This window comes from Lepidochelys kempii, chromosome 8, assembly GCF_965140285.1.
Source record: "Lepidochelys kempii isolate rLepKem1 chromosome 8, rLepKem1.hap1, whole genome shotgun sequence".
Lineage (NCBI taxonomy): Eukaryota > Metazoa > Chordata > Testudines > Cheloniidae > Lepidochelys > Lepidochelys kempii.
The window spans coordinates 3,397,804-3,413,335 of NC_136387.1; the positions used below are offsets into that span (position 1 = coordinate 3,397,804).

The following is a 15,532-nucleotide window of genomic DNA, read 5'->3' on the forward strand; positions in this document are numbered from 1 at the left end:
TTAGTGGAAATAAGAACTAGGTCCATTCAATGAATTTAGCCCCCGTATTCCTGATCATGAACTATCCAGACTTGGAACTTGGCCTTATCGCAAAAATGTTTTCTGCACACAAATGTCAGCCCATGGGATTCTCATGAACTATCGTCATGGCAGCTGCTTCGAGTATTCGGAATTGGCTCTTCATGCCGCGTGACAGGCCACGGTATGACACAAGGTGTTGTTTCTGCTCTGTGGCTAGATGCTGCCTGACACTCTTGTGCACAGGAGAGGGACTTGAATAAGTTGCTTGTGGTGGGAGCATTCCCATGAGACTATGTCCACACAAGCTCCTGGCGCAGGTAATTGTGGTGGCTGAAGTTCTGGTAAGTGCTTGATGGTGCTATCCCAGAATCCCATTACTCGGCTCTTACCCATTTCAGTGTGCTGTGCTTCCCACAAGAGAATCGGCAGGTTAACAGGGATGGCCGGTGCTGCACCAGCCCAGCCTGCCACATATACTGTAGTCCACAGGGAAGAAATAAAATGCCGTGCAAGAAAAATACAATTAATTCCATCTGGAGTGAGGGAGGTGGGAGGAAGGGACAGAAAGGGGGAAAATGATGAAAATGCAAGTCTAAAAGGGTGCAGGGAATAAATGGCCCCCCCCACATAGACACTTGGAGCAGTTTCGTAGCCAAAGTCCCATGCAACTTCAGTTAGGAAGTGTGTGAAAAAGGAACCTGTGTATTAGCAAGGCAGGGGGAGGAGAGATATGTGGTGCCCACGTACTGTGGTGATGGGCACATTAGAAACGTAATTAGTCAGACAGGTAGTCAGCTAATTAGACTCTAGGATGGCAAAATGAGGAGAGCTGGTAGAAATTTTTCATTGAAACATTTTTTAAAATCAACAAATGGCTTTACGATCAAAACAAACATTTTCACTTTGATCAAAAATTTCCATTTTTTACTGATACATTTTGTTAAAAAAGTCTGAGTTTTGATTTTCGGAAACTGAAAACTTGGACTGACCAACCAAAAATTTTTTCCCAAAATGTTTTCAAAACCTGCTTTTTTGTAAAAAACAAAAACCCCCAAAAGTTCTGGTGGGAATTTTTGAAACCCCACCCACAATGTTTCAAAATTCCTTGTGCAAAAATAATTAACATTGTGCAAACAACTCAAAGAGTGAGGGAAGGTCAGATACATTCTTGGTTGGGAAGGTGCATGAGGACACCTCCAGCCAGCACGGGAGGAGTGGAAGCCTATCCTAGGTGTGCCTGGCCTCCATTGTGAAACTGGAATATAAATGAAAGCCTGGTAATAAACACTGAGTAATTTCCTAGCCCCATGAAAGGAGACTGGTCTCTTTATGAGACCGTTGAAGAGCCTTGGTAGCTAGAGTAGATGGATCAGTGAACAAACGACTTTTGAGGCTCCACTTCACTTTGAGGAGAGAAGCGAACTGAGTTTGAAGCCTTTAGTTCATTTTATGCGGACTTGAGTCCACTTCACAAAAATCAGCAATAGCAGTTTAACACAGCGGACAATGTTGGTTTAGGAATGATCAAGGACTGAACCAATCAATGCCTAAGAGGCTCCTTGGGACAGTGGAGACACGAAAGCAGCACAGCACATTTTTGTATTGCTTTTCTGTTATTTGGTCCCACAGAAGAATGCTCACGGAAAGCCAGATGGATACCTGGGACAATAGCTTATCTCAGTCAGGCACTGCTTATGTGCCATGTGCAAAGTTGCAAATGCACCTTAATCCCAACCTATCACAGGGATATCCACATCCATCTCTGACGTGCTTTGGAGCAGTAACTGACCACTGCGCCAAACCGTGCAGACAGGTGTGTTTGTGTGTGTATGTGATGTGATCTAAACTGACAGCTTCACACTCATTTCACGTGAGAGCTAAACTGGATTTGAATCCAGATCCTAGATGATTCCATAAACCAACAGCACCACCAAACCCCAGGGAAAGAAACTGTTTGAGGAACATGGAATCACCACTATTAAGAAACTCACGTCAAATGGATCTGACTGGTAGGTGCATGTTTCATTCCCTGTGTCCCATATGAAAACCTCCCGCGTGGGGAAGGGCTGTGGACTGGCTCACTGTAACTGCTTCCACTGGAAAAGGTGCCCTGCTTATTGCACAGATAGAATCCAGTGCTGTGTTCATGCTCTGGAGGATTTTGTACCCCGGATCAAAAATGTGGATTAAAATCTGCCCAGAGCAGGCACACATCACTCACATTCACACAGCCTGTGCACCTGAGTGCCCACACACCCATGAACACTCAGACCGGCACTCACAGCTATGCCCCCCTCCTGTGCAAGTACACAAGCATGGGCACAGAGCCATATGACACTCCTGGGTGCCTTCTCACTCATGTGCCTAAACTCACAGCCACCCACGCACACTCACATGGATGCACACTCACACTCCCCAATGACTGTGAGCACACACCCAGTGCACCCTACATATAGGCACACTTATATGTCCACATTCTCACTTTCCTGCACACACACACTCGTGCCTGCAGGAACGACCTGTCTTTCACACACACGCGTATACGCCTGCACAGACAACTGACCTCACATTCAGGCATGCTCGCTCCTGTGCATTCCTGCCCAAGCACCCTTGGGCACACTTGCGCCCCTGGAGCCAGCCACACACAGACCTCACACACTAGAGAAGGAGTGTCACAACTCCCTTCCCTTTCCGGACACATGGAAGCCAAGAGACATTACGGCAGGCACTCACTTGGATTTGTTCTCCTCATAGTGAGCACTGGTCTTAATGTATCTGGCCAGTTCTATCTGCATATCGCCGAATAAGGGAACCACCTGCAGCTGCTGGAAAAGAAAACATAAGAGGGTTGAAATATGGTAGAGGTTTTCCTTTGGCTGGAGAGCAACACAAAAGGACACGAGAAGGCATCTTCTGCCCCTGAGGTGCTGGATTGGGCCTGCCAGTTGAAGGGGAGGTGCACACCTGGACGCACAGGCATCCCAGATGATGAAAATGACTGAAAACTTATGCCAGGCTTTTTACATAGGGAGGATCATCCTGCCATAGACCTCCCGGCCCCTGGCTTTGGTGATACCCTGTTTATTGCTCAGTAATGTACAGGGCCACATCTCCAGCCCCCGGGAGTCCCTAGGCAATGGGCCATACACAAGCACCAGCAGCTGCTGGAGAGAGAAGAGTGTATGTATAGAAAAGATAAATACATAATAACCCTGAACCACTCACCCCGTCCCCCCCCGCCCCCTCAAAGAGAAATAAAGCAGTACGCTAGCATTAAGGGCTCCTGCTGACTTCAGAAACGGACAAGGATCCAGCCATTGCATGGGCCTCGGGCACTGGTGGCAGCTTGGTCTCGCCTCTTCTCTGTCTGTGGCACACAACACTTTAGTCTCCTGAGGACCTAAATGCTTTAGTCTAACCCAAGTTCCTGGGCTCAACGCATCTCCTACACTAACATCACCATGGGTTGACAGGAAGTGATGAGAGTGACAAGGCAGCAAACAGCAGCCCTATGTAAGAGGGCAAAATCCTTTCGTGGCTGAGCAATATTCATCCATTAAGTACAAGGTTGGTTTTCATTTTCACTCAAATGAGGCAGAAGTTGTTAATAGTGCAGGGATTCACTCCCCCGCCCCATTTTAGGAGGAAAATTAAGTCAACAGGACTAGATGAAAGGGAAGTTATTGGCAAAAGGACTCAGTGGACGGAAAGCTAACGGTAAGTATTACCATAGCTAATGGGAAGTGAACAGGATACAATACATTTCATAAGGAAAGCATGCTTTATTCTCCTATTCATTGCTGCAGCCACAACTATTCAATGCCAGATCTTACCATGTCTGCTAGTGCTGATGTGACCCAAATCTAAAGGGCCAATTTATGGCTGGCTCTGGGCATGTAAGCGATGGAAGGGAGAAGACGCTCTCCTATGAATGAATCCGATGAAGTGAGCTGTAGCTCACGAAAGCTTATGCTCGAATAAATTTGTTAGTCTCTAAGGTGCCACAAGTCCTCCTTTTCTTTCTCCTATTGAGGGAACAACTGCTACCCAAGCCAGGCGTTGCAGGCACTCTGCTAAGGGCTAGGTACTGGACTACCCACAGAGGGGAAAGAGAGGCAGAATAAGTGCAGGGACTTAGCCCTTTGCTTTTTCTGCAGCAGCCAACGGAGCTGGGCCGGTATGGGTGGACATCCTGGCATACACGCAGAGTCCCAGGAGGAAACCAGGAGGAACCAGGCGGAACTTATCCAGGTGCTCCCATTCCTGCACAGACCCTTTGCAACCCACTCCCTGAGCACAGCATGGCATACAGCCACAGGCCAGCCCAGAACGAAAGGAGTGAAATTGTTCCATCATTAATTCTCTACAGAACCTCCTGAGCATTTTGAGGTGCAGGTTCAAGCCAACACACGCCTCCAATTCACATTTCTACCCTACAGAGGCTCTGATTTCCAGATGAAATGAGGGTGCATAAAGCAAGGCAAAGGGTTGTTTGGCTCCTTTTGTCAATGGTGGCTAAAGAGAAAAGAAAAGCCAATCATTAACCTCAGAAACCATAATGAATTGGACTAGAATTTCAATAGGGCCGGAAAACCCTGTATTTCTCCAGCGAGTACAAACGACTATCAGAAATATGCCACCTGCTCACCCAGAGCCATGGCAATCCAACCGTCTCCGTCGCCACAAGAAGGACCTGGATCAGTCTGAGGATCCTTAGGCCTTTATCTGAACTTTAAATATGTTTGTTGTTTGCTTTAAAAATCACACCCAAGCAGGCTGGATCATTAATTGACAGCAATCTCAAACCTGACCTGCACAGGCCACTGACCTTGAAGAACTTGTCTATTTTGCTAAGATTGATCCTCTTCTTGGTGTCCAGTTTGTAAATGTTGCTGACATTCCCATCCATCAGATAGAGACCAAAGCCCATCACCTGGAAGGACACGGAGACAACAGGAGAGGCTAGAGTCATTGTGATGAAACGATAAATAGACAGCATAGGTCAGAAGGGAATTCCCTTTTTATAGGGCATGAGAAGGCAATTTAGAGTAATCCATCTCCTGTCATCCAGTCCTAGCTTGTGGCAGTTGGAAGTTTAGGGACACGCAGAGCATGTGTTGTGTCCCTCACTATCTTGGCTAATAGCCATTGATGGACCAATCCTCCATGACCTTATCTAGTTCTTTTTTTAATCCATTTATACTTTTGACCTTCCCAACATTCCATGGCAATGAGTTCCACAGGTCGACTGTGCATTGTGTGAAGAAGTACTTACTTTCTTTTGTTTCTTTTAAATTGAATGCCTACCAATTTCACAGCATGCCCCCCAGTTCTTTTGGTATGTGAAGGGGTAAACAACACTTCCCTATTAATTTTCTCCATGCCATTCATGATTTTATAGACTTCTCTAACATATCCCCCTTAGTCATCTCCTTTCTAAGATGAATAGTACCAGTCTTTTAAATCTTCCCTCATATGGAAGCTGTTTCATACCCCTTCTCTGTACCTTTTCCAATTCTAATTTACACTTTTTGAGATGGGGAGACCAGAACTGCACACATTATTCAAAGTGTGGGTATATCATGGATTTATATAGTGGCATTATGATATTTTCTATGATATTATCTATCCCTTTGCTAACGGTTCCTAACATTCTGTCCGCTTTTTGACTGCCACTGCACATTGAGTGGATGTTTTTACAGAACTATCCACAATGACTCCAAGATCTCTTTCCTGAGTGGTAACAGCTAAATTTAGACGCCACCACTCTGTATGCATAGTTGGGATGATGTTTTCCAATGTGCATTACTTTGTACTTATATAAACACAAGGGGCAGGCCAGGGAGTGTTCAGCAGGTAACAATGTGAATCGTTAGTTAGCTGCCATGACCACCCTGCATTCTCTGTTCGTGAACTCTGACTATTGACCTCAGCTCTGACTAGGACCATGACTCCTGCTTGAACCAAGGAACACTCACATGGATCCTGACACCCGGTATTGACCCTCAGCCTGATCCGATACCAGTCTTTGGCTTGACCTTGGCCTGACTATTGACCGTGATACTGACTCTGAGCCCCGGCGGTTGTTCCTGCCTATCAAGCTCCTGCCACTAGTCCTGCCTACCTTCGCCTGAGATCCTGACACGTTCACTTTATGGCCTCTTTGGGGTCACGGCACAAATGCTGGAAGGAGCCCAAAGAATCCAACAATTGGTTCCATCACTGCTAGCCAGGGGCCTGAGCAGCACCATTCAGGGGCTGCTAAGTTGGGGAGGGGGGATTCAGATCCAGATCCAGGGACTGGTTTGCCACATGAGGCTGCTTTTGGCCCATGCAAGCAAAGAGCGGCTCCTAAACACTTGAGTGTGACAACAGAAGCACCACTTGACTGCCGTGCACAGAGCTCTCCCGTTCATCAGTGAGAGGCTCCACCAGTTGGCTGAATGCATGGTACAGCCATCGTATCCTCTGGGCACGCTGGGTTGGGTTGCCGACCTGGTAAAGGGTCCAGAAGGAGAAAGCTGGTGGCGAGGAGCGACAGGAAACAGAGTAAAGAGAGAAAGGAAGAAGGGAAAAAAAGGTCTGTGGAAGGAAAGCAGAAAGGACAGGAAGAATAAAGAGGAGAGGAGAGAGAACAGACTGAGAAAAGGCAGCCCAGTGACCTACTGAAAGCGCCGTACAGGGACGAGTCACTGCTCTGGCAGCTGGGAATGCCATGGAAGCAGCACACGCAGCCCCCGGGCAGAGGTAATGCTTCAGAACATGCCTGCGTGACCCATGTGTACAGCTGTGCCCGGCTCTGCTCAGCTGGACGGAACGTCATGGGGCCTGGAGGGGGAGAAGTAAAGGTAGGAAGTGGGGCAAGCAGTGGAGACTATGAATTCCCAATGGAAGGAAGGAGGAAAAGATTAAGGGAGGGAAGATGGAGAGTGGGCAGGACAGGGAGCAAGGTGGCTTTGCAGGAGCTTTGATATTCCTTGGAGAGGCTGCATCCTTGTCATTCTAGCCCTTGTCTCCAGAAGAATCTGGCTCTGTGTGCGTGGAGAGACCCCCCTCCCCACAAATCTGATACCACAAGGGAGGAAGGGAACAAAGGAAAGAAAAAGGGAGAGAAAAAACAGAGGTGGGAGCACAAAGGGATTTCACCGCTAAGAAATGGAACAAAAGCCAAAGAATGCGAGAGCGCGCACAAGCCGGATTTACCTTTAAGAGCATGTGCTTCTCGCTGGGCGTCAGGTACATCTTGTTTTCATAGTAGTCCACACAGATGTTGACAATATCCGCCAGCAGCTCCTCATAGCCAGGGATAACTTCCAGCTGCTGATGCAGACACTGAAGCACCAACACACCCCACATTAATCCCACAGTGGAAGGGCCAGGGAGAAGAAGGTGGAGGAAATGTTTGGAGGCTCGAGGAGCAAGATTTTCACCCTGCAGTTTGCAGACTGACAGGGCCCTCTGTGTTTCATTGAACGGTTAGTGGTTCTTAGTCATCCTGACCTTGTGTCGAAGGACACAGTTTCAGAACCAGGAGCAAGAGGAGAATGTCACCTGCTAGCCTCACCTGAGGCTGTATAGGAAATGTTAGCTCCACTACGGCACCAGGCATGAGAAACAAACCCCTTTTCTCCAGCTCTCAGGCCTTCAGGAACAACACTCCCTCCTTAGATTGAGTCTTCCAGTGTGGTCACCAGAGAACCAGGGGTAACAGCCAAACATAACACTGTGACGTGACAGGCAGAAGAGAAATGATCTGGCTCAAGAGGAGACTTTCCACTCTGCTAATGTCGTCTCTTGTCTTTGTGTCATGTTCCACCTCAACAGCACAAACCATGGGATCAGGAAGGAGCATTTTGAAGCCCTTTTCTGATCTGCAATCCCCAAGAAGGAGTGGAAGTGTGGAGTGTGAACCTTCCTGGCTCCATCTGTATTTTACATTGTGTATGTCTCATCTGGCGAAAACTCAAGGCATGGATACACCCAGTAGGTGAAAACAGGAACCTCAGTATGAGAGATTGAAGGGTAAATCCTCTACCAAAGAGACAACCTCATCCCACTCATCTTGTGTCTTTTTGATCCCCACACCTTCTTATTATCACTGGTAGCTGATACCCTGAGAACTCTAAAGTCATCCCAGATGTTCTGTTAGCTGGATGTAAGGCCTGATCCAAAGCCCACAGAAGTCAACGGAAAGACTCCAATTGGCTTCACTGGGCTTTAGATCGAGGGCATAATGAACAACGTAGTCATCTCAAGAGCCAAACCTGCAGCACTCTTAGCTCTGCCAATGCAATCATGCCTCCCCTTCCTGCACTAACTGGCAACTTTGCTGAGCAAGTGGTGGGAGAAAGAGTGAAGGAAAGCGACCTGCCTGTGTGATCCGATTGTGGTTCGCCAGGAACATGGAGAGGTTCTGGGATTCCTGAATAGACTGAGGGTCAGCCATCTTCCTCAAAAACTGGGCAGCTCTGAAAGGAGAAGATCCTGTGTTGTACAGGGCTCTTTGTATCATGTTATCTCTTGGTGGAGTCAAAATGTTGATGCCATGTTAACACAGCAGTCAGGTCATTTTACCCCAACACGTAGGTTGGGTAAAAAAAATACAAGTTTTATACAATTTAATAATAATAGAAACATTTTCATGATTTTCTTTTAATTTTAAATGAAAACAGCCTTTTCTATCAGAATAATACTTAGCCCTTACAGTGTCCCTCTTATCTATAAAACACTTCACAATTCTGAGTACGGTCCATTCTCCCTGGTTTACAGACAAGGAGATTGTGACACAGAGAGGTTAAGTGGATATTTACCCATTTACACTGTAATCCAAGTCAAGAGGGGAGCCAGAACTAGACCTCAGACCTCCTGACTCACAGCTTAGTGTTTTGTCTTCTCTACACCAATTCCATCAGGAGATGCAGTTATCACTCTGCGATCTTTGCGTGCAGACACTGTAATGCTTTGCTAGTGCCTGAGAACCAGCATGTGAAGGTGACCATGAACAGCCCAGATTAGTTTTACTGTCCAAGGTGAGCAAAATGCTATTAATGAGCAGACAACATAACTGGTGAAAATAATAATAGCTAGCTCTTTAGAGTTTTTTATCCATTGCTCTCAAAGTGCTTTACAAAGGAAGTCAGTAACATTATCCCCATTTTACAGATAGGGAAACTGAGGTTAGCTTTTTAAATGTTATACCTTTAATATCCCTACGTGTCATTAGTAACACAAGCAAAGAATGCTTTGTTTAAATCCAAGCTCTTTAACCTGCCATGGCTGCCTTGCAGGTCTGCTGTCTCCTGCAGTCTGGTCTCCTCTATTTTGCTTGACTGATGACTGGTTTGCGTTGAATATATTCTGTAGTTTTAAGGGGAAAATCCCCCAAAGAGCAAAACCCTTTATGGAAACTTATGCCACTAAAACTCTAACGACATTCACGCAACTCCGAGGCTTATGCTTTGCATTTTTGTTTCGTTTAGTAGCCATCCGGCACTGCACAGCATTTTAGCAGAAACTGTTAATCACCTGCAAAATAATCTCATTAGCTCTCTCTAGTTAAGCTATTTATCTGACGCCCATTACAGTAGTATCTGAGCACCTCACAATCCTTAATCTATCCTCATAACATCCCTGCGAGCTACTGTCCCCATTTCACAGACGGGGAACTGATGCACAGAGAGACTAAGTGACTTGCCCAGGGTCATACAGGAAGTCTGATGGAGGAGGAACTCAAACCCCATGCTCTGGCTAGCATCCTAACCACTGGGTCATCTTTCCTCCTCCTGCCCTGAGTCAGGAGCAAATGAGACACAGCCCTGGCCATCCTACGCCTCCTCCCCGCACGCTACAGAAATGTGCAAGTCAGGTGATTCCCCTCCCACCTTTTGTAGGCAGAGTGGTCATTTTTGACGCTGCACTTCATGTTCTTCAGCTCATCCAGCACGGCAAACATGTTAATGAACTTCCCCAGCGTCAGGAGATAGGCCTCGGAGACAAAATCCTTCCTTCTCTCAGCATGGCACAAGCGCTTCACCTCGTTGCAGAACCGCTCGATAGCCTTGCGCTGGAAGACAATGGAAGGGGAACGTACTTAGTGGGTGTCCTGTTCGTGCTTAGTAGAACTATGTCATCCAGTGGCTCAGTGTGCACCAGTGTGCGACATGTCCCCATCTAACGATCAGCCCACCAAATGGAAAACAGCCCGTTACTGCCACTAGCTAATAGCATTCCTCCGCCGGCTCAGGTGGAATAGGCCTGCACGTTTAGTGCTGAGATGGGATGTCCACCCCACCCAAGGCCTGAGCAGGTTAACAGGGGCCAATTAACCTTATGGGCTGCACTTGGAGGAGAATCGGGAACGGATAAAGTCTAAATGATGAAGAAGCGCAGCTGGGCAGGGCCAGGCTGAGCGTGTATAAAGCCAGGAAGATGAGAGCAGGAGGGGGCTGCAGGGAGGAGCTTTGCAGTCATTCCCTAGAGAGAAAGGGAGTTGGCTAAGGACGAGGAGGAGATCTAGGGGGAAAGCGAACCCTTGGCTCCTACCCTGCACTACAGAGGCTAGCAAGAAGCCGGGGGAGGAGTAGCCACTGGGAGTGGAGAAAGCTTGGGCTGGTAAACCCAGAGATGGGCCGGGAGCTAGAGAAGTGAGGTAGGAAGGAGCCCAGGGAAACAGCAACTGGGTCTGAGACTGAATAGACTGTTGTTACTGGGCACAGGGTCCCTGGATTTGCACTCAGAACAGTGGATGGGCCCGAGTTCCCCTGCACCTGGACTTGAACCGGAAGACTGCCTCCCATGGCATATGGACAAGTTGTCCAGTGGGACTTTGACACCCTTGAAGGACTAAATAGTGACCTGCCCGGAGGGCTGAGTCACAAAGAGGGAGCACCCCAAGTTCCAGAGAGAGAGAAAGAGGCCACGGGGCGAGCAACTGACAGAAAGGGGTGCCAGATGAGGCAAGAGCTAATCCCCAGACCCTGCCACCAGGATGTGCCCCAGCAGGGCATGTACGTTACAGTGCTGAAGGTTCCATGTTCAAACCCCACTGATGACAGATGAAGAGGCTTTGTTACAAATATCCCAGCTCATTTGAAAGTACTCTCACTGCTGGCCAGAGGAATGTGGGTTCAAACCCTGTATGAGGCCTTGGGCTGACAATGTCACATAGAGTGGTGAGTTCTGCAAGGTAAAATAAGGTGTTAAGCCAAGAGCCCTTCTGCTCAGCTCTTCAGCTCTCATGGCACTGAAAAAGAGCAAGGGAGAAACCTGGCCCCAGCCAGCATTAGAAGTGGGTATAGGTGACCAAGGTTCTGTGTGAACTCCTGGAGGACAGCCCAGTGATCAGTCTACATGCTCTGCCAGAACCTAGCACGTGATTTTGTTAAGTGCTTTGGGATGTCTCAAGTCTGAGCGCTGCTAAATTTAAGTCTCTGTGCCCTTATTTACTTTGGACAGTTCTAGTGGCAAGTGTAAAGGAAAGGTTTCCAGCCTCAGAAGACTTTCATTATCTGGGGTCACATCCTCTTACAAATGGGTGGCCTGGACTGTGCCTGGCTTTGCAACCAGACAGAAGGGGAAATCTCTCCAAAAACACTGTCACCTCAAAGCAAATTGAATCTGGGGAGCTGTGGAAGTGGCTGACAAAAAGTATTAATCTGAGCAAAAATAAAAGGGGCAGGTGGTCTGGCAACCTCATGCTTGTTATCTTCTATCACATGTAATACTGAACTCAAATATTTCCCCCTGCTGCAGAAATGCCAACAAAAACATGGAAGTGTAAGTGCCTTTGTGTCTTCCTCAACACCCACCGTTCAGGATCTGGAGGGTGACTGTTCTCTCCTAACCCTTCATTTCCTTTCACAGAGCACTAAAAACATTAGTTGTTGTCTCTAAGTATTAGTGGGGTGGCGGCCTTATAGAAATACATTGCAGAGCAAATATCTACAGCAGGGCTGAAGCCACCTGGACCTTCATAAGCTTCTGGGCCCAGCTTTGCCCAAAGGCTTATGACCCGGGCTGAATTTTGAGTTTATAATTAAATCTGAGGCTAGGCAAGAGTTGTGTGCCTTAGAGATTTTGCTGTGAGGTATCCCTCATGACTACTGGCAGCTGCAAAGCTAAAGGGTGTCTCAGCTCTACCAAGAGAAGTTGGGAAGGTGTCCTCCAGGCTGGACTGGCAGGGAAATGAGATCAGAGAGCCACAAATACTGAACTGGGAATAGAGCTCCTGCCTCCCTCCTTCACCACTTACCTGGAAATACATGAACTTCATCAGCTTGGTGACCTCCGGCTCCAGAACTTCCACGGTCTTCTCATAAATTTCCACCCGGTTCGGCTGTTCGTTACATTTCACCTGAACAACAGCAACAAATGGCCATCATTAGCATTCCTAACAACATCTCTGGTTTGCACCGGCTCCCATCCTCTGATGATTTCAAGGTCAAAATGACAAGGTGAAGCCTGGCCTGGGTTAAGGAGGACAGTCGAGTTGAAAACCAAGTTTGTTGTTATGGAAGCAATTCTCAGACCTGGGATTCCTTTCAGATATTATAAACGAGGATGGTGGCCTGCAGCATTGCTCTGGGAAGCAAAGTCTTCTGATATATTTTTTGCCTGGCCATCAAACAGGACAAGTCCTGGCTTGATGTCATCACATGAAGATGAAAGGTCATTGCGCTGTAAAGTTGCACTGATGCCTCACATTGCAAAGTCACAAAACTCAAAGTGCATTCGAGGTTTTAATGTTCTTGCAGCTCTGGAACAGACCCGTTACGGTCAACAGCAAGTCATGGCTTTTTTGGATGAGTTGTGACTGTACTACAAAATGTTGTGGGGGCTTTATCATTATTATTAATTTTATTTTCAAATTAAAAATATCTTGATAGGTCACCTACATCCAGGTCATGGAAACCTGGATACGGGGAGAGGCTTATCCGAATTTCACCTGCTTTAATTCCAAACTCTGTCTCTTTAATGGACAGCCTGGTAAGAGTTATAAACGCTTATCCAAATCCGACATTGCCAAATTTCATGCTTCTCTGAATTCATTTGAAATTCAGCTCTGAGGCCTCTCTCAACTCTACCTCCACCCTCCTTTATGTGGGCACAATGGTGTAAGGGAAGATCCTCAACCCCTATTCCAATGAGTTTGCACCACTGGGAAGCTGCCTTAACAGCGTCCCTGTATAAGCAAATCCCCAAATGGCCAGCTCCATGCCACCCACGCACAGCCTCCCTTGCCTAAGGGGCACATTGAGGGCATGGCCAGAGCACACTCTGCTCCAGCGGTTCTCACAGAGGTAACAGCCGCAGGTGAGCCGATACAAACTGGCACAATCTACAGCAGCAGAGCGCTATCTTTATATCTGCTCTATCTTGTGTTTGGGGCTGAATCTGCTATAAAACATCTGGCCATAAAAGCACCTTTGCCCTTAGGAATTCATGTAAGAGATGCATTGAGGCAGAGCAGGGTCAGTGCAGCAAGCGACTCAGATAGGCAGAGTAACAGCACCAGGAGGGTAAAGATTTTAATCCACCAAAAAACCAAATCTTCGGTGGCATTCAATCCCCTCTCCCCACGCCGTGGCAATCTCTCTCTCTCTCTCTCTCTCTCTCGCCATCCATTCAAACTCTGCCTGCAGCATGTTTCAGTGATCGAAAGAGGCAATTATAGCACAGGAACAGAAAATCATTGGGAATAAGCAAATATTCAGGCAGGAGCACAAAGCCCCAGGAGGCTGCGACTCATGAAACCACCAACAAAGAACAGCCCCAGGGGAATTGCATTTTGACCTTTGCTGGGGTGCCACAAAGGCATAACCATCAGCCTTGTCAGCCATGTGGACATACGTCTTTGGCTGCATTGCACTACTGAGAAACCCCGGTGTCACTGTGGATAATAAAAGCATGTTGTATCTGCCCTGCTAAGAGCATCTACCACAGTGACGTAACACAGACTCACACTACAGCCTACAGGCCTTGAGCCTAATCCTGCAAGCAATCACTCAAGAGGACCACAGATGAGCAAACTTGTGTGTGAGTGTTTTCAGGATTGGGCCCTTCAAAATTTAGGGTTTTGTTGTAGCTAGAGGGGCTAGAAAAATGCCCAACTTTGGCTGGAAAAGGTGTCAAAAGTTATGGCTGGATCAACACTTAAATGTATCAGCAGCCAAAAAAACGTGTGTTCATCCAGCCTCTGGCAAGGCTGAACTCTGAACCAGGAGGTCTTCTTTGTCTGCATGCACAATATCTGTATCACACAGAGCTACACATACAGCTGTGGCGTGTGTGTTATGTGGGTTTTTTTTTTTTCAAACTTTACGTGATGTTTAAATCTCAGTGGAAGCCCCCAAACAAGCCAAGTTTGAAATCATCCCAATGTAACCTGTGGAATAGAATCAGGGGGAAAGTGTCTTCCAAATTCAGCTCCGCTGATTTCACTCTAAAGCCCAGATCCTAAAGGTATTTAGGCACCTAACTCCCCTTGAAATCAATGGGAGTTAGGCACCTTTGAGGATCTGGGCCTAACTTCTCAAAAGCAAATCAACTTTGAGCTGAAACAACTTCCAGCTCCAAAGGAATGTGAGAAAGCGAGGAGCATCCGAAGAAGAGGGGTTAGAATGGAAGCTACAACACAGCTTTAATTACAGCAGGTGCTACCCGCACTCCTCGTAACAGACAGAGATGGGGCCTGCCCTGGGCACAGCACAAGTCCTCAAAGCACGTACCCCAAAGCTCTGCAGCTACGATAGCAGCTGTCTGGTGCTGTTGGTACTGCAGCCCACGCCCCTCTCCTCTCCAGCAGTGGGATGCTTGGGCTGGTGGGGTCAGTGTAGTCTCATACCAGCTTCTCACCACACCCCAATAAGGGTCTTCTCTCCTTCTGGTTGATTTCCCCAGCACAGATCAAGGCATTTGTAAGTGACAGCCAGCTGGCTATTCTAGCATGTCCCTTCTGGGAAGGAATCCAATGCTATTTCTTACCTGGGGTATGGCCCGAGAGCAGCTCCTCCAAGTGTAAAGCATCACTGCGTATTCATGTCCTTCTTCCAGCATTTCATTCTGCAACATACAGAAACGTATGGCTGTGGAACGCCCACTAGAAAGAACTATGGATCAGCACCACAGGGACCGAGGGTATGTCTACCCTGCAATCAGAGGGGCGACTGCAGCGTGGGCAGGCATATCCAGATAAGCGTCAATTAAGGTAAATACAGCCATGAAGACATGGTGGCGCAGACCCTGGTAGGGGCTAGGAATGCAAGGGTCCTGGGTGGGCTTGGAGACTCACCATGCTCGAGTGCACCGTAGCCTGTTCGATGTACCTGGCAATGCCGGTCACAAAGGCATTTCTGTCTTCAAAGTTTGTGTCGAAATTAGCCTGAAGACACAACAAATGGTCAAGGGATAAAGCACTGTTGGATATTTGTTAGGGTCCAGCTGCTCCAGATGGCCAATAGGGCTTAAATAATTCATTAAGAAGGAAGATCCCAAAAAAACATGTAATGACTCC

At 47.5% G+C, this 15,532-nt stretch overlaps 1 protein-coding gene across 5 annotated transcripts in view; it reads right to left on the reverse strand.

Moving 5' to 3' along the window:
* Nucleotides 1-15,532, reverse strand: part of CYFIP2 (cytoplasmic FMR1 interacting protein 2) — a 77,091-nt gene that overhangs the window by 48,870 nt on the left and 12,689 nt on the right. For 3 of the 5 annotated variants that reach the window (XM_073355218.2, XM_073355220.2, XM_073355217.2), the window contains exons 3-10: nucleotides 15,311-15,400; nucleotides 15,004-15,081; nucleotides 12,272-12,373; nucleotides 9,903-10,084; nucleotides 8,393-8,489; nucleotides 7,225-7,353; nucleotides 4,850-4,954; nucleotides 2,755-2,846 (exon numbers count right to left, since the gene is read on the reverse strand). In XM_073355218.2, the coding sequence (XP_073211319.1) occupies nucleotides 2,755-2,846; nucleotides 4,850-4,954; nucleotides 7,225-7,353; nucleotides 8,393-8,489; nucleotides 9,903-10,084; nucleotides 12,272-12,373; nucleotides 15,004-15,081; nucleotides 15,311-15,400 (875 nt within the window). Of the gene's footprint in view, nucleotides 1-2,754; nucleotides 2,847-4,849; nucleotides 4,955-6,687; nucleotides 7,189-7,224; nucleotides 7,354-8,392; nucleotides 8,490-9,902; nucleotides 10,085-12,271; nucleotides 12,374-15,003; nucleotides 15,082-15,310; nucleotides 15,401-15,532 lie in introns of those variants that run through there. The other 2 variants (XM_073355219.2, XM_073355221.2) reach the window with 2 other exon arrangements.